The sequence below is a fragment of the Ranitomeya variabilis genome, chromosome 3, assembly GCF_051348905.1.
Source record: "Ranitomeya variabilis isolate aRanVar5 chromosome 3, aRanVar5.hap1, whole genome shotgun sequence".
Classification (NCBI taxonomy): domain Eukaryota; kingdom Metazoa; phylum Chordata; class Amphibia; order Anura; family Dendrobatidae; genus Ranitomeya; species Ranitomeya variabilis.
Genome location: NC_135234.1, coordinates 453,063,685 through 453,087,650, shown reverse-complemented (window position 1 = coordinate 453,087,650; position 23,966 = coordinate 453,063,685). Strand labels below are relative to the sequence as shown.

The 23,966-nt window shown below is 44.6% G+C and overlaps 1 protein-coding gene across 1 annotated transcript in view; it reads right to left on the bottom strand.

Moving 5' to 3' along the window:
* Window positions 1-23,966, bottom strand: part of LOC143816334 (transmembrane gamma-carboxyglutamic acid protein 1-like) — a 44,072-nt gene that overhangs the window by 13,849 nt on the left and 6,257 nt on the right. The window contains exon 3 of the mRNA XM_077296570.1: window positions 14,851-14,896. Coding sequence (XP_077152685.1) covers window positions 14,851-14,860 — 10 coding nt within the window. The 5' untranslated portion in view covers window positions 14,861-14,896. The remainder of the gene's footprint in view (window positions 1-14,850; window positions 14,897-23,966) is intronic.

Below are 23,966 nucleotides of genomic sequence, written 5' to 3'. Positions count from 1 at the left end.
TGTTTTTGAATATCCATATTGAATCAGGAGCCCCATATAATCCTGCATAAAGGTTAATAATGGCCCCATAAGATGCTCCATAGACACATTTGCCCAATATAATGCTGCACAAATGTTGATTATGGCCCCATAAGATGCTCCATAAAGATATTTGCCCCATATAGTGCTGCACAAACCTTGATTATGGCCCCATAAGATGCTCCATAAAGATATTTGCCCCATATAATGCTGCACAAACATTGATTATGGCCCCATAAGATGCTCCATACAGACACTTGCCCCATATAGTGCTGCACAAAAGTTGACTATGGCCCCATACAGACACTTGCCCCATATAGTGCTGCACAAACGTTATGGCCCCATAAGATGCTCCATACAGACACTTGCCCCATTTGCTGTTGCTGCGATTAAAAAAAAAAAAAAAAAAAAAATCACACTCACCTCTCCGTCGCTCAGGCCCCCGGCACTTTCAATATTCACCTGACTTCGTTCCGGCGCCGCTCCATCTTCAGCGTCTTCTGCACGGACGTTCAGGCAGAGGGCGCTTACTAACCACGTCATCGCGCCTTCTGACCTGACCGTCACTGCAGAAGACGCTGAAGACGGAGCGGCGCCCGGAACGGGGAGAAAGTGAATATTGCGCAGCGCAGCCCAGCGCTCCCCCACCCCATTATACTCACCTGGCACGGTCCCTGCAGGTCCCAGGTTCCCTGGCGCCCCAGCTTTTTCCTGTACTGAGCGGTCACCGTTACCGCTCATTACAGTAATAAATATGCAGCTCCACCCCTATGGGAGGTGGAGCCGCATATTCATTACTGTAATGAGCGGTACCATGTGACCGCTCAGTACAGGAAAAAGCTGGGGCGTCAGGGAACCTGGGACCTGCAGGGACCGTGCCAGGAGCAGGTGAGTATAATTAGACAGCCCCCGCTCCCCCTCCCCTGCCGACCCCTGACTCAAGTATAAGCCGAGAGGGGGACTTTCGGCCCCGAAAAATGTCAATATGGCCATGTGAGGGCTTTGTTTTTTGTGGGACAAGTTGAACCTTTGAATGACGTTTAACCTTATTGTCTCCTGGAAAAAGGGAAAAAAATTACAAGTACAGTGAAATGGCAAAAAAAGTGCAATTCCATAATGTTTTTTTTTTAAAACCATGTTCACTAAATGCTAAAACTGACCTGCCATTATGATTCTCCAGGTCATTACAAGTTCACAGACACCAAACACGTCTAGGTTCTTTTTTAAGTGGAGATAAAAAAAATCCAAAGTTTGTAAAAAAAAAAAAAAAAATTTGCATCATTTTCCGAGACCAGTAGCATCTCCATTTTTCGCTATCTCGGATTGGGTGAGGGGCTTATTTTTTGCATGCCAACCTGATTTTTTTAGTGATACCATTTTGGTGCAGATTCAATCTTTTGATCGCCTGGTATTGCATTTTAATGCAATGTTGCGGCAATCCAAAAACTTAATTCTGGCGTTTTGACGTTTTTTTTTTTTTTTGCTACACCGTTTATCGATCGGATTAATTCTTTTTATATCTTGATAGATTGGGCGATTCTGAACGCGGCCAATCCAAATATGTGTATTTTTTTGTTAGTTTATTTTATTTTGAAAGGGACAAATAGGGGGCGATTTAAAGAAAAATATTTGTTTTTAATGGAGTAAAATCTGAAAAATAATTGATAAAGTTTTGATAATTTTCCACTGTTAAAACACTAGGGGGAGCAGCTGCTGGAATTTGCCACAAATACCTTGAGTACAACTAGCTCACTTTATGACTGGAGTAAATATAGGCAGGATCTGATCACGTGTGTGACATCACTCCTCGCCTCCCCTACCGGGCATATGCAAATGATTAAGGGAGGATGAAGTTTAGGATCACAGTGTGGCACCATTTTGTTGGTAACTGCAAAGTGATACGCAGATGTGGACAGCAAGATGGAGGATGGCCGGCTGCGCAGATTCTGTTAGTTGGTGCTTCTTGCTGTATCATGCACTGGGGTTAGATACATGGAGTGTATCACTTGTTGCAATTAGATGCATGGAGCGTAACACAATAGGATGAGAGACAGGGCTCAATGTATCATAAGATATAGGGCTCAATGGAAAATATCACTCAGGATGGGATCGGATACGGAGTGTGTAATGTTTGTAATGTGCGACACCATGCCGTCCACTTCTATGGGCTCCGGGGTATATGGCGCGTGACAGGATTGGATACAATGTCTTATGTCACTGGAAACCTTCACAATGACGTGTTGTGTTAGCGTTCAGAGCACAGCAGCATGACGAGTGCTCTGAACACTGCGGGGACAGCTGTCTGTATAATAGTTTTGCACCAATAATATCAGGCTGCTAATACTGCTTCAGATTAGATGCAGGACTCTGTGGCGTATCGCAAATGGTGGGATTAGATACATGGCTCCAAGGCTCATCACGCATGATGGGATTAAATACACGGCTCAGGGGCATATCCCGCATGATGGGATTAGATACACGATGAGGTTTAGATACACAGCTCTGGGGCGTACCACACACGACGGCATTCGATACACAGCTCTGAGGCATACCATACATGAGGGCATTAGATACATGGTCTGTTATGTCACTGTAAACCGCCTTCAGAGTTTTACAGTGACAGTTGTATCAGTGTTAGGGCACAGCAGCGAGCCTATTACTTTGCTGTGCTCTGAAGACAGCGTTGATCAACACTCTGTATAGTAGTTTTGTACTACTAATATCAAGTCTGTGAATACCGCTTCACAAAACTGGCACAGATCTCTTCCCACAGCAGTGACCTGGACAGCAAAGTCACAGCTGGGAGCAGCCACAGTGTAGGAAATGCGGTCGGAAACCTATGTCCAATGTACACAGGCTGCAGTGTTTGAGGTGTGTAACGCAAGAAAAACGCGAGAAAAACATGACAAATACGCAAAAAAAAAAAAATATATAGAAAAAAAAAAAAGGTAGAAAAACGAGAGCAGATTTCCTGGCAAGGGAATCCGGTTTTGATGAGGAAAATTCTGTTAGATTCTGCAAGGTGGGCACATAGCCTAAGGGTCGTGCTAAGACACTTACACACCAGCAAATGCAAGTGGCCATCCCCTGTGTAAATAAAATTAAATGTTCTACTTTAACTGTTTTTTAAAATAAAAATAACTGATTACATATGGTGTAACATTTCCAAAGGGCTGCTCAGAGAGAATGAAACTTATAAGCATCTAAAGCCCAATACAAATATGCCAGGAAAGCTTCATTGTTACATGTAAGATGGGCAGCAGAATCTCTTCCTGTACAGAAACACATCATATGCATCCAGACTCATTATATTCATCTTATGAATGTGGGTGTTATTACACCGCATGGAGCACCATATGGGTGCCATTATACCACATGGAGAAGCACCATGTGAGTGTCATTATACTGCGTGGCAAACTATGTAGGTCCCACTATACTGCATAGAGCACTATATAGTTCCTATAATACTGCATGGACCACTATGTCGGGCCATTATACTATATGGAGCACTATGCAGGGTCCATTATACTGTATGGCCACTATGCAAAGTCCATTATACTGTATGGAGCACTTTTTGTAGCCAGTATACTGCATGGCAGGAGTGGGCAATTAATTTTATCAAGGGGCCACATGAGAGACCATGACTGTTGCGGAGGGTTGAACCAATAGGCTGAAACTAATTCTACTCATTAATATATTATTGAAAATTCTAATATTAATTGTATCACTTAATATTGAGCAGAATTAAGTAAGCTGACATCCCTCATATATAGTTTGAACCAGAGTACAGCCACTTCTGCATATCGTTATGAGTCACCTCACAGCCTCCATGATATGCGGCATGAGCCCCAGTCTCCCCCATATGCAGCATGAGCCCCAAACAGCCTCCCCCCATATGCAGCATGAGCCCCAAACAGCCTCCCCCATATGCAGCATGAGCCCCAAACAGCCTCCCCCATATGCAGCATGAGCCCCAAACAGCCTCCCCCATATGCAGCATGAGCCCCAAACAGCCTCCTTATATACACCATGAGCCCCACACAGCATGAGGCCCCCACAGCCTCCCCATAAACAGCATGAGGCCCCCAGCCTCCCCATATACAGCATGAGGCCCCCAGCCTCCCCATATACAGCATCAGGCCCACACAGCCTCCCCATATACTGCATCAGGCCCCCACAGCCTCCCCATATACTGCATCAGGCCCCCACAGCCTCCCCATATACTACATCAGGCCCCCACAGCCTCCCCATATACTACATCAGGCCCCCACAGCCTCCCCATATACTGCATCAGGCCCCCACAGCCTCCCCATATACTGCATCAGGCCCCCACAGCCTCCCCATATACTGCATCAGGCCCCACAGCCTCCCCATATACTGCATCAGGCCCCCACAGCCTCCCCACATACTGCATCAGGCCCCCACAACCTCCTCATATACTGCATCAGGCCCCCACAGCCTCCCCATATACTACATCAGGCCCCCACAGCCTCCCCATATACTGCATCAGGCCCCCACAGCCTCCCCATATACTGCATCAGGCCCCCACAGCCTCCCCATATACTGCATCAGGCCCCACAGCCTCCCCATATACTGCATCAGGCCCCCACAGCCTCCCCACATACTGCATCAGGCCCCCACAACCTCCTCATATACTGCATCAGGCCCCCACAGCCTCCCCATATACTGCATCAGGCCCCACAGTGCGTAATTTGCATATTTACGGGCATGGGCAGCACGGTGGCTCAGTGGTTAGCACTGTAGCGTCACAGCGCTGGGGTCCTTGGTTCAAATCCCACCAAGAACAAATGCAAGGAGTTTGTATGTTCTTCCTGTGTTTGCGTGGGTTTCCTCCAGGTACTTTGATTTCCTCCCACACTCCAAAGACATCTGATAGGGAAATTTGCTTGTGACCCCCATTGCAAACAGCAATGATAACGTCTATAAAGTGCTGTGCAATATGATGCCGCTATACAAGTATAAGCAAAGGATAAAATAATAAATTAGCTTCTCATAAGCTTCTCTGAATGAGGAGAGGCTATCAGGGATGAAACCTAACAGATACACTGTTAATATGTATGACTAGATGGTGGCCCGATTCTAACGTATTGGGTATTCTAGAATATGTAGGTAGTATATAACACAGGCTACGAACTATATTGCAGTGACGTAGTATATAACACAACCGACGTAGTATATAACATAGCTACGTAGTATATAACAGAGGTACGTAGTATGTAACAGCGTACGTAGTATATAGCAGAGCTACGTAGTACATAACACAGCCACGTAGTATATAACATAGCCACGTAGTGTATTGCACAGGTATGTAGTATATTGGTCAGCCACGTAGTATATAGCAGAGCCACGTAGTATATTGTAGAGCCACGTAGTATTTTGCACAGGCACGTAGTATATTGCACAGGAACGTAGTATATTGCACAGGCACATAGTATATAACAGTCACGTAGTGTATTGCACAGCTACATAGTGTATTGCACTGCTATGTAGTATATTGGTCAGCGACGTAGTATATAGCAGAGCCACGTAGTATATTGTAGAGGCACATAGTATATTGCATAGCTACGTAGTATATTGCACAACCACGTAGTATATAACAGAGCCACGTAGTATATTGCACAGTCGACGTAGTATATAACAGAACTGACACAGCCACATATATATTACGTAGCTGTGCAATATACTAACAGAGCACGTAGTATATTGCACAGCCCACGTAGTATATTGGACAGTCACGTTGTATACTGCACAGTCACATTGTATATTGCCCAGCTACATAGTATAAAGCACAGAGGTGTAGTATATAACAGTATATACACAGCCCACGTAGTATATAGCAATGTGGGCACTATATGCGTGGTTAAAAAAGACTTAAAATAAAAAATAAACATATACTCACCTTCCGAAGGCCCCTTGAAGTCCTGGCGCCGGTGTGCGGTGCACGCGGCAGCTTCCGGTCCAAGGGTTGGTATGAGCGCAGGACCTGTGATGACGTCGCAGTCACATGACCGTGACGTCATGGCAGGTCCTTCTCGCATAGCATCCTTGGCACCGGAACCTGCCGCTTGCACTGCCGAGGACAGCCGCGACGTCGGAAGGTGAGAATAACCTTTTTTTTTTTTTTTTAATTATTTGTAACATTAGATCTTTTTATTATTGATGCTGCATACGCAGCATCAATAGTAAAAAATTGGTCACACAGGGTTAATAGCTGCGTTAACGGAGTGCGTTACACCGCGGTCCGCTAACGCTGGCATTAACCCTGTGTGAGCGCTCAGCGCTGACTGCAGGGCAGTAAAGCAGCGGCCACTTTGCTGCCAGACTACGGCCGTCGCTGATTGGTCGTGACAATCAGCGACTTGGATTTCCATGACAGACAGAGGCCGCGACCAATGAATATTCGTGACAGACAGACAGAAAGACAGAAGGACAGACAGAAAGACGGAAGTGACCCTTAGACAATTATACAGTAGATGTGTATGTGTTAATGTGTATGATAAGCCACACTACTGTTGAAAACCCCTTTAATGGAGAATTGTTCGTCATCAGTCTCCCAATAAAGGAAAAAGTGGATTTAAAAATAAATACACATATTTTACATGTTCAGCAGCTTCATGATATCAGCAAAACAGACGGCTCCCTCTGCACAGATATTAATGTGTACTGAAGGGGCCTTGAGCAAAAGAGCATTTCATATTATGAAGAATGGCGTTTCCACACACAGAATAAAGACTACAAAATACTACTGCAGAGGTTAATGATAGCAGTATAAAGACAGGTTCAGGCAGGCGTCAGTGGTGTTAGATCCATGTCCCAAATGATTGTCTCTTTATACATTACGGCAGATATGGAAAGAAATACATAAAAGATTTTGGGCAGTTTCATCTCTAAGGTTACGTTTCCATGATGAATTTTCAGATGTTTGCTGAGCAAAAAAATACAGTATTTTACAGTCCCAGCAAGTGCATGGATTTAGAAGCAGGAAAAGCTTAGGCAGCTCCGTTGGTGTCTTAAAAGACGTGTTGTGCACGAAGACTTTCTGAGGAGTTTAGAGTTTTTGATAAGCATTTTTTTTTTTTCAGAAAATAGACTAAACATACCCATAGGCCATGGTAACAGTTTTTAGGAAAGGAACAGAGCTAAATCCTGCTCAAAGACTGCGTTAAAAAAATTCTTGGAAAAATTCTTTTAAAATCGATTTCTATGGGAAATTCACTTTGCTGTCCATATCAGGAGTTCTTTTTTGTTTTTTTTCCCTGAAGAGGTTAAGAAAAACACCTGGCGAGAAAAAAATCCTAATGAAACTTCAAACTAGGCACTGTCCAATCCAAAACCTGCAAAGAACAGTTCAGGAAAAAAAAAAACATCTTCCAAATCCTCACGAAAACTGCTTCAGTAACCACTTCAGGAAAAGAAAAACATCTACTCTTTATGAACCGATTACCAATTTTATTTGAAAAGATGTCAGGGATATTGTGCAGCTGTGCGTTTATATTATGTAGTGATGAGCTGTATATTACAGAGTGTAATTCTCAGTATTTGTTAGGGAGTGTGTGTGGTTTTTTATTTTTTATTATGCTATGTCTTTGGGAGTGTGGGAGGAAATGAGTACCCAGAGGAAAGCCACGTAAACATGGGGAGAACATATAAACTTCTTGTAGATGTTGTCTACATTCTGGTCATTTTGGCACATGGTCTTTAGGGGGGCGTGTCAAGTGACCGTAAAAATTTTAGGCTGTCCGTGAAGGAGTCCAGTCGTCCAGAATTTTTTTTTTTGGTAGAAGTAGCAGAGACTCAGCGCTGAACCAAGGGAGTGCGAATAAAAGCAATTTGCTTTGATTAAACTAAACTACAGCCAGAGGATGGGCTTTCTGAAACCTTCTACAAAAAAAAAAAAAAAAAAGTTCTTGGTTGTGTCTCTACAGTTGCAATTGTAACAGAAAAAAACACCGGATTACGTACCGGTAATGCTCTTTTATAGAGCCACGACAGCACCCACTGAGAGAGGGGATCCGCCCCTAGGAACAGGAAACCCTACGGAGAGATAAAAGGGGCGGTCCCCCTCGCTCCCACAGTTTGGGTTACAGAGATTGCGAGGAACCGCCCACAAGTTTTAGTAGGTCATTCTATATTAACATTTCATCTTTGACTTAATCACGTATATTTACAAGAACCAATCACCCTTATCAGTGCTCATATGTAAACTAATATATAAGGGAGGGAAGTGAAGGGGTGCTGTCGTGGCTCTATAAAAGAGCATTACCGGTACGTAATCCGGTGTTTTCTCTTCGCCACGACAGCACCCACTGAGAGACTTTCAGAGATAGCTCTTTGGGGGGGATTATCGTGTTAAGAACTGATCTACCGAAACACAAATCAGTGGAAGCAGATAGATCTAATCTATAGTGACTATAGAAGGTAATAGGCGAAGACCAGGTTGCGGCCTTACATATGAGTTCTATTGGAACCTCTGCTCGCTCTGCCCAGGATGATGCTATTGCCCGGGTTGAGTGTGCCTTTACAGTCTCGGGTGGATCTTCCCCTTTAGATGAATAGGCCAGGTATATCGTCTCCCGAATCCATCGAGATAATGTGCCTTTTGTGACACCAGCTCCTTTCCTTTGACCCTGGAAGGAAACAAAGAGAGCCCTGCTCTTCCTCCAGGCGCTAGTCCTGTCTAAGTAAGTCATTACAGCCCTTTTCACATCTAAGGTATGGTATTTCTCCTCTTCCTGATTTGTAGGATTATCATAAAAAGTAGGAAGAAGAATTTCTTGAGATCTATGAAACTTAGTACATCTCTTAGGTAGGTAGGAAGGGTCTGTTTTCAGGACGATTCTATCTGGAAATATTGACAGAAAGGGAGGATCCACTGATAGTGCCTGCATGTCACTTACCCTTCTTGCCGATACTAATGCGACAAGAAGAGTAGTTTTGAGAGTAACGTGTTTAATGTGAGCTGAGTGTAGTGGCTCAAATGGGTGACCTGTCAAGGCCTCAAGGACTAGATTAACATCCCAAGGCGGTATGCGGGGAATCTGAACTGGTTCTGACCTCTGGCAGGCTGAAATAAATCTAGTTATCCACCTATCACCCGCTACATTGTGACTATACAATGCCCCTAGAGCAGAGACTTGTACTTTTAAGGTATTAACTGAAAGACCTAAGTCACGTCCTTTCTGGAGAAATTCTAAAATGTTAAGTATAGGAATTTCGTTTGACAAGGCCAATGGATAAAGACTTAGAAACTTCCTCCATACTCTTACATATATAGAAGTAGTGGATCTTTTCCTACTTAATAATAGAGTATTAATTACTTGATCAGAGAAACCCCTTAATTTCAACAATTGCCTCTCAAATTCCAGGCTGTCAACCGTAGACCCTTCACATGAGGGTGGTTGAATGGCCCCTGGAAAAGAAGATCCTGATCCTCTGGGAGAATCCATGGATCTGCGATGGACATAGCTCTGAGCAGGGAGAACCATGGTCTCTTTGGCCAAAATGGGGCAATCAAGATTATATTGGCTTTGTCCTCTCTTATCTTCCTGATTACTGTTGGTAGAAGTATCAGAGGAGGAAAGGCATACGCTTTCTGAAATGTCCAGGGTACCTGGAGAGCATCGAGAAAATCGGGTTTGTCGGATTGGAACATTGAAGCGAACTTTTTTAATTGCCTGTTGTCTCTTGTAGCGAAGAGATCTACCTCTGGTAAACCCCATTTTACGGTTATCATTTTGAAGATTCGATGATTTAAAACCCACTCCCCTTGGTGGAGGGTATGGCGACTGAGGAAGTCCGCTTTTGAATTGTTCACTCCTCTGACATGTAGTGCTGATAGAGACAGTAGATGTTTCTCGGCTATAGTTAGGATGTCTTCGGCTATAGACATGAGTGTTCCTGATCTTGTTCCTCCTTGATGATTGATATACGCTACTGATGTCATGTTGTCTGACAGAATCCTTGTATGTGTTCCGTGTAGCTGCGGAAGGAATTCACAAAGAGCGTGATGGATAGCTTTCAGCTCTCTTATATTAGACGAGTCGTCTGACTCCGTAACCGACCATAGACCTTGGGCTACCTGATCTCTCATATGTGCTCCCCAACCACTAGGACTGGCATCCGTGAATATTGTGTTTGAAGGTTTAACTACCCAGGGGACCCCACTAACCAAGTGATCTGGTTCTAGCCACCAGGATAGAGATTTAATTACGTCTTCAGAAAGGGAAATTTTACCGTCTAGATGACCTTGTAATTTTATTTCCTCATGTAAAATTGCATATTGTAAACACCTTGAATGAAATTGGGCCCATGGTACTGCTGGGATACATGACGTGAAGGAGCCAAGGAGGGACATGCCTTGTCTTAAAGATATTAGAGGTTTATCTATTACCGACTGTACCTTATTTCTTATTGTCAATTGCTTGGATTGTGGTAAGAAACATTTTTGGCTTATGGAGTCTATTATAATCCCCAAGAATGTTTGTCGAGTAGTTGGAAGAAGTCTAGACTTTTCCCAATTCACCAACCACCCTAGACTCTGCAGGGACGAGACCATATTACACAATCGTTGGTGACATTGTGACGGGGAACTTCCTACCACTAAAAGATCATCAAGGTACGGAATTATGAGGGTATCTTTTACTCTTAGGTATGACATTACTTCCGACATTAACTTAGTGAATACCCTTGGAGCTATTGATAGTCCAAAGGGCATTGCTGTATACTGAAAGTGTCGTATACGTCCATTCAACACAATCGCCACGCGGAGATATTGTTGATGTTCTATAAAAATTGGCAGATGGTAATACGCATCTTTTAGGTCGAGTACCGTCATAAAACAATGGGGAGACAACAGTTTTATGGTGGATCGGATAGACTCCATTTTAAAGGTTTGATTCTGCAAAAAGGTGTTCAATTTTTTAAGGTTCAATATGGTTCTGAAAGATCCATCTGGCTTTGGGATTAAAAATAGAGGGGAATAGAACCCCTTTTTTTGCTGAAGAAATGGGACTTCCACCAAAACCCCTTTGGCTAGAAGGTTCAATACCTCCTGCTCCAAAGCCTCCTGCTGTAACTGGGTTTTTAAAGAAGTCAATAGAAATGAGTCCGGCGGGACTCGGGAAAATTTTAATTTTAGGCCGAAGGCGATGATACTATTTGCCCAAATGTTCGAAGTTATTTTCTGCCATTGATCTGAGAAGGAAGACAATCTACCTCCGACAGGCAGATCTGTTCTAACGGGGTTTTTCCTCAGTTTTGTAAGGGCGCTTCCCAAAAAGTGCTCCTCTCTGTCTGGTGTCTCTAGTGGCCCAGCGATCTTGGCTCTTGAAATCCTTCCTCTTGTTAAACATGGGCTTTCGGAACGCCCTCCTATAAGATGGAAGGTAATTATTATTAGGGAAGCCCTTTTTCCTCTCCCCTGCTTTGGTCAGGATCTCGTCCAGCTTAGTACCAAATAGGTACTCACCCTGACATGGAAGACCACACAATTTGGATTTTGTCTGGGGATCGCCTTTCCAGCCCTTAAGCCACAGGGCTCTACGTGCTGCATTAGTCAGCCCCGCCGACTTGGCCGCTAATCGTATTGAGTCAGCAGATGAGTCTGCCAGGAAGGCTGTAGCACCCCTAATTAAAGGTATAGAGGCTCTCAACTTGTCTCTAGAGAGACCGTTTTTAAGTCCTTCTTCCAAGTCATTTAGCCAGACTAGCATGGACCTAGCGGTGCATGTAGCTGACACAGCCGGTTTTAGGGCTCCCGCACAAGATTCCCACGCTCTTTTAAGGAGAGAGTCGGCTTTGCGGTCCAAAGGATCTTGTAGTGAACCTGAATCCTCCACAGGTAGCAGGGATTTTTTAGATGTGGAAGCCACTGCTGCGTCTACTTTCGGGGCTTTTGACCAGGTCGAGAATTCCTCATCATTAAAGGGATAACGTCTCTTTGAAGATGGTGGTAGTCCCCTCTGCCCCTGGCTTTCCCACTCTTTTTTAATTAAATTTTTAACTGCTGCTATTACCGGAAAGGAGGGTCTTTTCCTTTCGGACAGCCCAGCGAACATTATGTCCTGCTGTGTTTTAGGGGTCTTAGAATCCTCGATGCCCATAGTGTTACAGACGGATTTCACCAGGTTATCTATACTGTCGGTGGGGAAGCACGTATCTTGATCCTCATCCGAGGAAACATAATCCCTAGAAACATCCGAATCTGCATTCTCTAATTCGGAAGATTGGTCAGATATGGGTGAAACATACTCTCTTGTCCCCTTAGGACGCGTTTCTTTTCCCGAACTATGCAGGGCTTGTAGTTCTTCTCTAATCAACACTCTAATGTCCTCAGATTTAACCGAGGCCTCTTCCCGTAAGGTGGAATCAATGCATGGTTTACAAAGTTTCTTTGTGTAACTATCCGGAAGGGGCTGAAGACATATCGCACACTGTTTGTGTTTCGTTTTTTCAGTACATTTTGCCTAGAGTGTTAGAGAAGAGGGGACAGCAATCAGCTTAATAGGGTAGATGTACACTCACCCCAGTGAAGCGTCTGTGAAGGTACCGGCTGACGGGGAGGAGACTGCAGAGGCTTGCTCTTTTTAGAAGATCCACTCCGCTTGGAGCGGCTGCTGCTGCTGGCATGGCTGCGAGGAGTAGTTGCGGTGGCCTCAATAGAAGACATCGCAGGGTCCTGTGCCGAATCCATATTGGACGCCGGAGCGTTACCGCCGGCGTCCTTTTCACATGGGGGCCGCCATCTTCTTCCTGTTGAACCCGGAAGTGCTAATCACTTCCGGGTCGCGGCCATATTCCATATGCCCGCGCTGTCACCGGCACCAGCGCCGTCTCCTCCCTCTCCTCGGAAGCTTTTCAGCTTATACTTCCGGGGGGCATACTGGGGCTCCACGCCGTATAAGCGCTCGCCGAGGACGGCGCAGCGTTCCCCATTACAGCGCTAACTCCCCACAGACGTTCCGGATGACTTTCTGTGAGCCAGCCACCTTCCAGCCCTGGCCTCACAGCATCTGCCAGCAGAGGGGGGAAGCTGACACCAGGACCCCCGACGCTGCTTCCAGCTCTGGAGCCCTTGCCGTCCTCACAGGTAAACCGCGCAAGCGGCATCCAGGCTAGGCATCCTCTTCTCCGTGGATTTCCCATAGGAACAGGAAACCAAACTGTGGGAGTGAGGGGGACCGCCCCTTTTATCTCTCCGTAGGGTTTCCTGTTCCTAGGGGCGGATCCCCTCTCTCAGTGGGTGCTGTCGTGGCGAAGAGAAAATAAATAAATAACTCTAGTGCCACGACCAATCACTTAAGACAAGTAGTGATCAAGTCTCAAAAGAGTCATTACAAATGGATGTTTGTCAGAGGAGCAATTACTAGTTTTCAGATCCTGTATGGACTTTGGCAAGGTTTCCAACCCCCCCATTTTATTTTTTTAACCAGTACAGTTAAATATAATCTTTGACTCTGAATCTGCCCCTTTTCGCTCATTTTCTGGCATGCACTGCAGATTCAAACTTTTTTTGGCTTCTTTTACACTTACCGTGTTTTTCAGCGGCCCGTTACTTGCGAATCGCCGTTTTTCCGGTCTCCAATACTATGGCAAAAGTATTGGAAAAAAAAAAAAACGGCGTTCCGCAAAAACTGTAGTCACGGTGCACCGCAAAAACAAGCTTCCGTTGTTTTTGCGGCCCCATTGATTTTCAATGGGGGCCGTATCCATAAGCCGTGAAAAATATTGAGCAGGCTCGATATTTTTTCATGGCCGTGCATACGGCCCTCACGGCCAAAAGGCATACGGCGCTCGGTGGAATTATTGCGGCCCGTTTTTGCGACCCCATAGAAATCTATTAGGGCTGCAAAAATGGGTCGCTAAACCACAGTAAGTGTTAAAGAAGCCTTAGAATTTAGATAACACGAGAAAGGAAGAATAAGGCAAGGCTTGTTTTGTCAGCAGACTATACTGCACATGTACCCTAAAGGGATTGACCAAGTTATGTGAAAACCTACAGACGCAGCTGTATTGCCAACACAATTAAATACCCACCCTCTGTTACCGATGCTCCGACTGTAGACATCACAGCCCATACACCTATCACCTTCTTTAATGGGAACAATCTTTTATAAAGCCCAATATAAAGTTTTGCTTGCAGTGTAATGGGCAAACCTCTCAAAAAGTAGCAAATATTCCTTTTAGAGGAGGATTTCCAGCAAATATTATTTTCAGGGGACTTTCTCCAGTACTTTTAGGCTGCTTTCACACTAGCGTCATACGACGCACGTCGCAATGCGTCGTTTTGGAGAAAAAACGCATCCTGCAAAATTGCCTGCAGGATGCGTTTTTTCTCCATAGACTTAAATTAGCGACGCATTGCCACATGTCGCGTCCGTCGTGCGACGGATGCGTCGTGTTGTGGCGGACCGTCGGCACAAAAAAAGTTACATGTCATGTTTTTTTGTGCGTCGTGTCCACCATTTCCGACCGCGCATGCGCGGCCGGAACTCCGCCCACTCCTCCCCGGACATCACAATGGGGCAGCGGATGCGTTGTAAAACTGTATCCGCTGCCCCCGTTGTGTTTTTTTTTTCACAGTATGCGTCGGTACGTCGCATTGCGACGTGCGTCGTACGACGCTGGTGTGAAAGTAGCCTAATTGTGCCAAATAACCATTGAAAAAAAAATAATTTGTGGACGGAATATTTTATGAATTTTGTTAAGTTTATAAAAATTCACTACTACTAAAAATGATATATTAGGGGAAAAAAAAGCTCATATGAATGCATCTGTGACAAATTTGTCAGCTGTACTTCATTAAGTACTTACCACTGCCCATGATTCCGCAGATTCACGACAGAAGAAACTTGAGAGCCTAAAGAAGCAAAAAAGAGTTGCATTATAGTCCTTACAAGAAGTTAACATGTGGGTATATATACTTACCGTACATTCATTTGTTTAAATCGGGTTTGCAGTGGTTAATTATTTTGTCCTCTGTATCATACTCACAAGTAGGCAAAATTGCGAAAACAAAACCGGTTGTTTCCCTCAATTGAGCCCCACTTCCTTCCCATTCAGAACACATTAGCCAGGAGATCACAATGCTATAGGCAGATCTGTCGTCATAACAGTATTCATACATCCAGGTGTCATGTTCGCAGCAACATCTGCTATTCCACAGAACTACTCCAACTACTACATAACTAAACTAGGATTATTGCTTTCCTTATAGTAAACTTAATAAATCAACCAACCTCTCTGGATTGGAAAAAAACTAGTAAAACAACTACTTGTTAACCCCTTTAATCCCAAGGGTATGTGACCAGGCCAATGTTTACAATTCTGACCAGTGTCACTTTATGAGGTAATAACTCTGGAACGCTTCAATCGATCTCACTGATTCTGAGAATGTTTTTTTTGGGACATATTGTACTTCATGATAGTGGTAAAATTTATTTGATATGACTTGCGTTTATTTGTGAAAAAAATGGAAATTTGGTGAATATTTCGTAATTTTCCAACTTTGAATTTTTATGCCCTTAAATCACAGAGATATGTCACACAAAATACTTAATAAGTAACATTTCCCACATGTCTACTTTACATCAGCACAATTTTGGAACCACATTTTTTTTTTGTTAGGAAGTTATAAGGGTTAAAAGTTGACCAGTAAAGCGTACTTAAAAGTGGACTTTTAATTCCTACAGCATTTATTTCATGCCAGGAGCTAATCAAGCTAAAGAGCGACTTGTTTTCAATATGAGAATCCCTGTTTGGAGCCAGAGAGGAGCAGGGAGGAATGAAGCCCTGACAAGACATCGTGAGTCTCAGACCAGTTCGGCAACTACAAAGCCTGGACCTCCCCGCTCATAGCACAAGCCGAGGCTGCGGGAAACACCGAGGCACAAGAAGATCCTGACCGGCAGGTCTAACACCGCTACCACGGCTCCGGACCAGTCCTGCAGCGCTGAGGACAAAGCGGCTATTAAGCTAGCCGGGAGCGGAAGCAAGATGGCGCACGCGCCGCAGCAGCTGAGGATCAGCGCTCAGGTGTTTGTGCCGGGGCTGCGGTCGGCAGGGGAACCACAGCCACAGGACACAGCGGCGCAGGAGGGAGACGTCGCACAGCGGCAGCAGGACCGGCCCGACAACCGCCGCTATGCCGGTAAGAAAGCGGGAGCCAGCTGTGGAATTTCCCCAGAGACAGGAGATCGCAGGAGGAAGAGGGAGGTGGCGGCGGATGCCGGCTGCGAGAATCAGCAGGGGGATGAGAATGGCCATGATCGCTGCAGGAATTATGACACCAGCAGCAGGCCTTCCACACTGATAAATGGCCACCAAAGAGTGAAACTAAAACCCCTCACTTCACCCATAAGGTCGGAGACCATTGATAAAAGCTGTGTTACCCAGCTCATACATGATGCGGCGAACGCTGAATTGCCTCAACAAAGCCGACGGTATACAGCTGCCCCATGCATCTCAAAGGAGGTGTGCCACCCCTAATTCCCATGACAGCTGCATGAAACTTACAGGGAAAACACAGGGGAACACTATGTATGGGGACACACAGGAAAAAAGACACTATAAAGCACCATCAGCGCTAACAAGTAGTGTTGACTCTATTGATGACTTTATAGCTTATTTGGAGAGACGTAGACTTTCATATAAAGCGGAAGATCTACACGCTCACGCAACCAACTCTGACAATGAGACTCTGTTGAATCGCTCGGACGGATCTCACAGTTCAGGGGAGAATTTGAAGAGTGTTCACTCAGAGGATTTCTTTATGTGAACAGACTCATCTAACCATAACCTCAGTGAATCTTCCGACGAAAACTCATCCTCATATGCCACTTCGGAAAACGCATCTTCACACGATTATTTTAAGCCAGCTGGAAACTCCAACCCTGAGAGTGTTTCTCCCTTCCTATCACAAATAGTCGAGATCCCTGCGTCGGATGACCATCCCACAGAAGGTTTTATGATCATGATACTTAAAGCTTTCCTAACCTCAATGGACTCTTTGCCACATAATAAAGCTAACCATAGAGTTATTCCGGATGCCCTCAAAATTAAATGGCCCGAGTCCACGTTGACAAATAACCCCAAAGCTACAGAAACTTTTGTTAAAAAGATCATCCAAGACATACTAATGACAGCGGCCACTGATAATCACACCGCTCCATCCAGAACCTCTGATAAAGCTATGTGCGATACTTATAAAAGAAAGTAAACCCAGCACTATGCAAGCTCTTCCCTTACTCTCAGACTCCATAAATAAAATCCAAAGAGACATTGCCTTCTTCAGATCCGATCTGGACAAGTACGAGAACTATAGGAGAAAAAACAACGTCAAGATTAGAGGAATTTCGGATTCGATCCAAACTTCCCAACTTAGGAGTTATGTTTCCTCAATGGTCTCTCATTTGTTTCCTGGTACTCATGGGAGTCATTTGATTGATAAAGCATTCAGAATCCGCAGATTCTGGTTGAGAAATGCCCTCCTGGAAGTGTCAAAGGAGCAAAAATTTCTCTCATCCCATATAATCACCTAACTTTTTTCAAAGACATTTCAAAAGAAACGCTACAAAAAAGGAAAGCATTTTCCCAAACCACACGTGCTCTTCTACAAGCTGGGATTCCCTATACCTGGACTGGGTCCTCGACCCTCCGAGTGAAATACACCTGCGAACTTATCCATATACTCTCTTCAGAAGAAGGAGTCGCTTTTCTCAAAGATGCTGGAATCAAAATCTCAGCAGTCTCCTCCAGACACTTCTCTACAAAAAACCTGGGCCTCCTGGATACTTGCTCCGGCTGCCCTGATTATGAGGATTCTCCGATATTTCTTCACTACTATAAGAAGTTTTTCCACTTTCTTAACTACCTTTAAGAACCTAACTTTCCCCCCCACTCAGTTTAGGGTCGCCTTAGGGTGCTTCCAGACACGACGGGCCTACGTGTACGAAAGAATTTAATGTACTTTTACTTTAATTAACTTGCTTTTCTTACAGGTTTTAGGTTAATTTTAAAGTTTGATTAGCTAGAAATAACTACGTAATCTTTGAAAGCTTTCATATGTACATGATACGCCTGTCTTCTCTTCCCCATTCCCTGTTTCACAGGGAATTATCTATCCTTTCCCCCCATACCTATTCATCCTTCCCTCCTTTCCTTTACCCACATAAAAATTACTTGAAAAATCTTCAATAAAAATGTTTGGATAAAAAAAAAAGTTGACCAGGGATTTCTCATTTTTACAACAAAATTTGCACTTTTTTTTGTTGTTGTTTTAGGGATCACATCACATTTGAAGTCCCTTCAGGGAACAGGATAAAATGGACCCCAATATTTAGGATTTTCTCGGAGGTGGAGGTAAAAAATGAAGTCCAATTTTTTTTTTCAAAGGAACCACAGAGTTGAAAGGAAAAAAAAAATAGAAAAAAAAAACGGATGTTTGCCCAGCCCATAGAATAACATGGGGATGAGTGCTAGCCATCAAAACAACGGATAGCACTCATTCAAGTTACACGGTTGTCTGGAGGAGCCCATTCACCATTATCAAAACTGATTCAAACAACCACCCATGATAATAGCATATTACAGAATGTTTCTATCTTTACACTATGATGAAGACTAATGTGAATTTTGCACACAACTTTAAGCCTAATCTGTGGCTCTGCTGGCCACCTGGCCTTATATAATGCCAGGTAGTATTGGGGTCACCTGCTCACCGTTTTGGCTATTCCACTAACACTGGAATATATTGGAACACATACCTTCAAATGTGACAGATGTTATTGTACCACACATTAATAACACAAAAATGTCTATTGAAAATATGACTAAGAGACAAGCCTCTTAGTTACTGACTCTGCCAGTTTACTGTCAGCTTTATCCTAGATCCAGGCTTCAGTAATGCTTCCTGTAGCCATAATACCACAGCCTGTAGACAGTATTCCTCGTAGAAATTACAATCTGAAACATCTACAGATCCTAATCATGAAACCCCCATCTAAATTTCACATTGAGATTTTACAGGATGAATATAGTCCTGGGGAGATTTTAACTGGTATAATATAACTAGCAACGCCTGACCGGTCCCACCACATTTGGCTTTTTTAAACCCTTGAAGGCCAGTTGTGGCCTCCACCAGACTGATTTTGCCTCTTGAAAGGAGCCAGTTGTTGTAAAACTGGTCTGACAGATGCCACATTTGGAAAGATTACTTCAACCTGAAGTTCGGCTTTTAGTTGTGTGCTTTGTAAGTCTAATAATAAATTGAAGGGGAGAACTGTTACTAGTCCATTACTCTTCAGCCTAACTTCCAAGAGCATGAAAGAAAAACCAGGGATAATCCCATTCAGGTCCCAGAGAAAGAGGGGGAAATGACTGCTGGAAGACTACCAGGAGAAGCCTTTTGATTGCAGCTGGCTTATGCAACCCAGCTAATGGAGGAGGTCAAGAAATAAAAAAAAGACTTGACACCAAGGGGTGAGAAATATAAAAAAGGAAACTAAAAACTCTACGACTGTTTAAAATACCACTTAGAATTGGATATAGTATTATGGACATATTCATTTAAAGGGGTTGCCCAGTCTTTTGTAACAAGTCTGCAGTCACTCTGTGTGACTGCAGACTTTTGAGTCTTTACAGCATGTGTACCACACACAGTCAGGAGGGGGTGGTTATGTGACCACAAGTATGCATACTTCCAGCCACATTCAGACTAGACGTGTTCGTCCTGCTCAATTCACTTGTATACAGATTATTTTTATGACAAAGGCTCTGATACGCGACATCACTTCTCTTCTCCACTGTCAATCAAAAAGTAGGGTGGTGTCAACGAGGAGAAGGAGAAGAAGCAGCAGAAGACTTAAGTGCACCGATACTTCCATCCGTGTACTAGCCAAGCTAATTTGTATAGTATTAAGACATGAGCCACACAGATACTGAATAGGTATCAGAGAAAGTGTTACCCAGATACCTTCTTAATGACAGGTACCTTTTAAATATCCCCACAAATAGCTGCAAGGCGAGTTCTCTGTATAGGATAGATTACACAACACAGAGCCGTCTCACAATACATAGGATTACTTCATTTGTGTAGGGTACTGAGCTCTGAAACTAAACTGAAACACATGTTGGTGTATGTATCACACCTTAGGAGGTTTTGGGTGGGTGCCAGAGCATCAGGATTTCACCACGCACAAAAGTTATAAAACTGCACATTCTCATCTGTAACTCCTTGTTTACTAGTACAATGGGCACAACAGGAACAGGCTGTGCAATACCAGACAGTACATACACAAGAGTGGCAGCATTTCGGTAGCCTAAAACCAGATACAGACGTCCAGAATGTTGGTGCATTTTAGCAAACACATCACAGCTACAAAACCCAGATCATCTAAGGTTCTACGGCAAGCTACAAAAAATGATTTTCAATAAACTTTGGATGTACAAAAAAAAAGTGTGAAAAATTAGGAATATTTGGCTTTCAGGTGAAATTTCAGGGTGATCATAAAATGCACTAGGAGGCCTCAACCACACGAACGCAATTTGATATGAAAAAAAATCAGATTACTCCAGTGTTATTCTATGGATGGATACCATGATTTGGCATAGGTGGTTTTCCTTTATTGGATGCTGCCCTTCCCGTGGTTGTTCCTTCCCGGTGAAAGACCTGGCTATTCATTGCTTGCGTTGAGAAACACGTGATGGTGTCTCCGCGGCTTTTCTACATGCAGGTGCATGGAACAAGACATGATGTCCCAGATGTGTTTGACTGGATTCAAGTCTGGGGAACGGCAGGCCAGTCCATAGCATCAATACCTTTATCATGCAGAAACTGGTGACACACATCAGCCACATGAGGCCTGGGAACCGAGGGCCCACTGCACCTACCGGTGGACTCACAATGGGTCTGAGGATCTCATCTCAGTACCTAACGGCAGTCAGGGTACCACTGCCTAGCACATGGAGGGCTGTGCGGCCCTGCAAAGAAATGCCTCCCTATACCATTACTGACCCCCTGCCAAACCGGTCATGCTGGAGGATTTTGCAGGCAGCAGATCGCTCTCCACGGCACCTCCAGACTCTGTCACATGTACTCAGTGTGAACCTGCTCTTAACCGTGAAGAGCACAGGGAGCCAGTGTCAAATCTGACAATCTTGGTGTTCTCTGGCAAATGCTTATCACCCTGCAGGGTGTTAGGCTGTAAGCACAACACTCACTTGTGGACGTCGGGCCCTCATACCACCCTCATGAAGTCTGTTTCTGTCAGTTTGAGCAGACACATGATGTTAGTGGCCTGCTGCAGGTCATTCGGCAGGGCTCTGGCACTGCTCCTCCTTGCACAAAGGAGGAGGTAGTGGTCCTGCTTCTGGATTGTTGCCATTACACCACATCATCTGATGTACTGGCCTGTCTCCTGGTATCTGCTCCACGGTCTTAACACTATGGTGACAGACACAGCTACCCTTAACACATCTCGGATTGATGTGCCATCCTGGATGAGCTGCACTACCTGAGCAACTTCTGTGGGCTGTAGCCTCATGCTACTATAACTTTAGAGGTGAGAGCAATGACAAAACGCAAAAGTGACCAAAACAAAAAGGATGAGAACAAAGAAATGGTCTGTGGCCACCCCCCTCAGAACCACTTCTTTATAGAGGTTGTATTGCTAATTGCCTATAATTTCTACCTGTTGTCTGTTCCGTTTGCACAACAGCAGGAGAAATTGATTCACAATCAGTGTTGCTTCATAACTGAACAGGTTGGTTTCACAGTGTGATTGACTTGGAGTTACATTGTGTTTTTTAAGTATTCTTTATTTCTATATAATCAAATACATATATTATGTAAATACTTTTATTCCCCCCCCCAAAAAAAATACTGTATATACTCGAGTATAAGCCGAGATTTTCAGCCCCCAAAAAAGTGCCCCTCTCGGCTTATACTCGAGTCATGGAAGGCGGGGGGGGGGGGGGGGGGGGTTTGGGGGGGGGGGGGAATCGGCGCCTGTCAAATACTCACCTGCTCCTGGCGCGGTCCCCACATGTCCCACAGTCTTCGGGCGCTGCAGTTTCTTCCCCTGCTCAGCGGTCACTGGTACCGCTCATTAAAGTTATGAATATGGACTTCACTCCCATAGTGTTGGAGCCGCATATTCATTACTGTAATGAGCGGTGCCACGTGACTGCTCACTACAGGAAGAAGCTTCCGGCTCACGGAGACCGTGTGACATGCGGGGACCGCGTCAGGGGCAGGTGAGTATGTCTCATTCACCTTTCCACGTTCCACCGACGCTCCGTCTTCCGCGTCCTCTGCAGTGACTGTTCAGGTCAGAGGACGCGATGACGTATTACTGTGCGCGCCGCCCTCTGCCAGAACAGTCAGTGCGGAGAGACGGGACGCTGAGGAGCAGCGGCGAGGTGAGTATGTCATTTTTTATTTTTTTTTAGTGTAGCAGAATTACATGTGGCACAATGCTATATGGAGCGTCTATGGGGCCATAAAGAACTGCATGGAGCATTATATGGGGCATCTATGTGGCCATAAAGAACTGCATGGAGCATTATATGGGGCATCTATGGGGCCATAACTGCATGGGGCATCTATGGGGCCATAAAGAACTGCATGGAGCATTATATGGGGCATCTATGGGGCTATAATGAACTGCATGGAGCATTATATGGGGCCATAAAGAACTGCACGGAGCATTATATGGAGCATCTATGGAGCCATAAAGAACTGCATGGAGCATTATATGGGGCATTTATGGGGCCATAAAACTGCATGGAGCATTATATGGGGCATCTATGGGGCCATAATGAACTGCATGGAGCATTATATGGGGCATCTATGGGGCCATAAAGAACTGCACGGAGCATTATATGGAGCATCTATGGAGCCATAAAGAACTGCATGGAGCATTTATGGAGCCATAAAGAACTGCATGGAGCATTATATGGGGCATTTATGGGGCCATAAAGAACTGCATGGAGCATTATATGGGGCCATAAAGAACTGAATGGAGCATTATATGGGGCATCTTATGGGGCCATAAAGAACTGCATGGAGCATTATATGGGGCCATAATGAACTGTATGGAGCATTATATGGGGCCTATTTTGTATGGAGCATCTTATGGGGCCATAATGAACTGTATGGAGCATTATATGGGCTCCTGATTCAATATGGATATTCAAAAACACAACCTACTGATGACTCAATTAATTTAACTTTTATTGGTATCCATTTTTATTTTTGACATTTACCGGTAGCTGCTGCATTTCCCACCCTAGGCTTATACTCGAGTCAATAAGTTTTCCCAGTTTTTTGTGGCAAAATTAGGGGTCTCGGCTTATACTCCAGTATATACGGTATATATGGACAATAAGGTCTATAAGGGGTTGAATGTATGCAATACTATTATTGAAGAAATCTGGAACTTTTTAATGGATAAATAAAAGGTATATTTAAGGCAACTTTCACACTAGCGTCGGGCTCGGCCCGTCGTGGTGCGTCGGGCCGAGGTTCCCGACGCTAGCGTTGTCTCCGCCGCACAACGGGGGCAGCGGATGCATTTTTCCAGCGCATCCGCTGCCCCATTGTGAGGTGCGGGGAAGTGCGGGGAGGTGGGGGCAGAGTTCCGGCCGCGCATGCGCGGTCGGAAAAAGCGGACCGTCGGGAGCAAAAAAACGTTACATGTAACTTTTTTGCTCACGACGGTCCGCCACAGCACGGCGCAACCGTCGCACGACGGTTGCGACGTGTGTCATTGCGTCGCAAATGCGTCGCTAATGTTAGTCAATGCAGAAAAAACGCATCCTGCAAGCACTTTTGCAGGATGCGTTTTTTCGGCAAAACGACGCATTGCGACGTAATGCAGTTAACGCTAGTGTGAAAGTAGCCTTAGTCTACCATTGGGCTGATCGCTGGA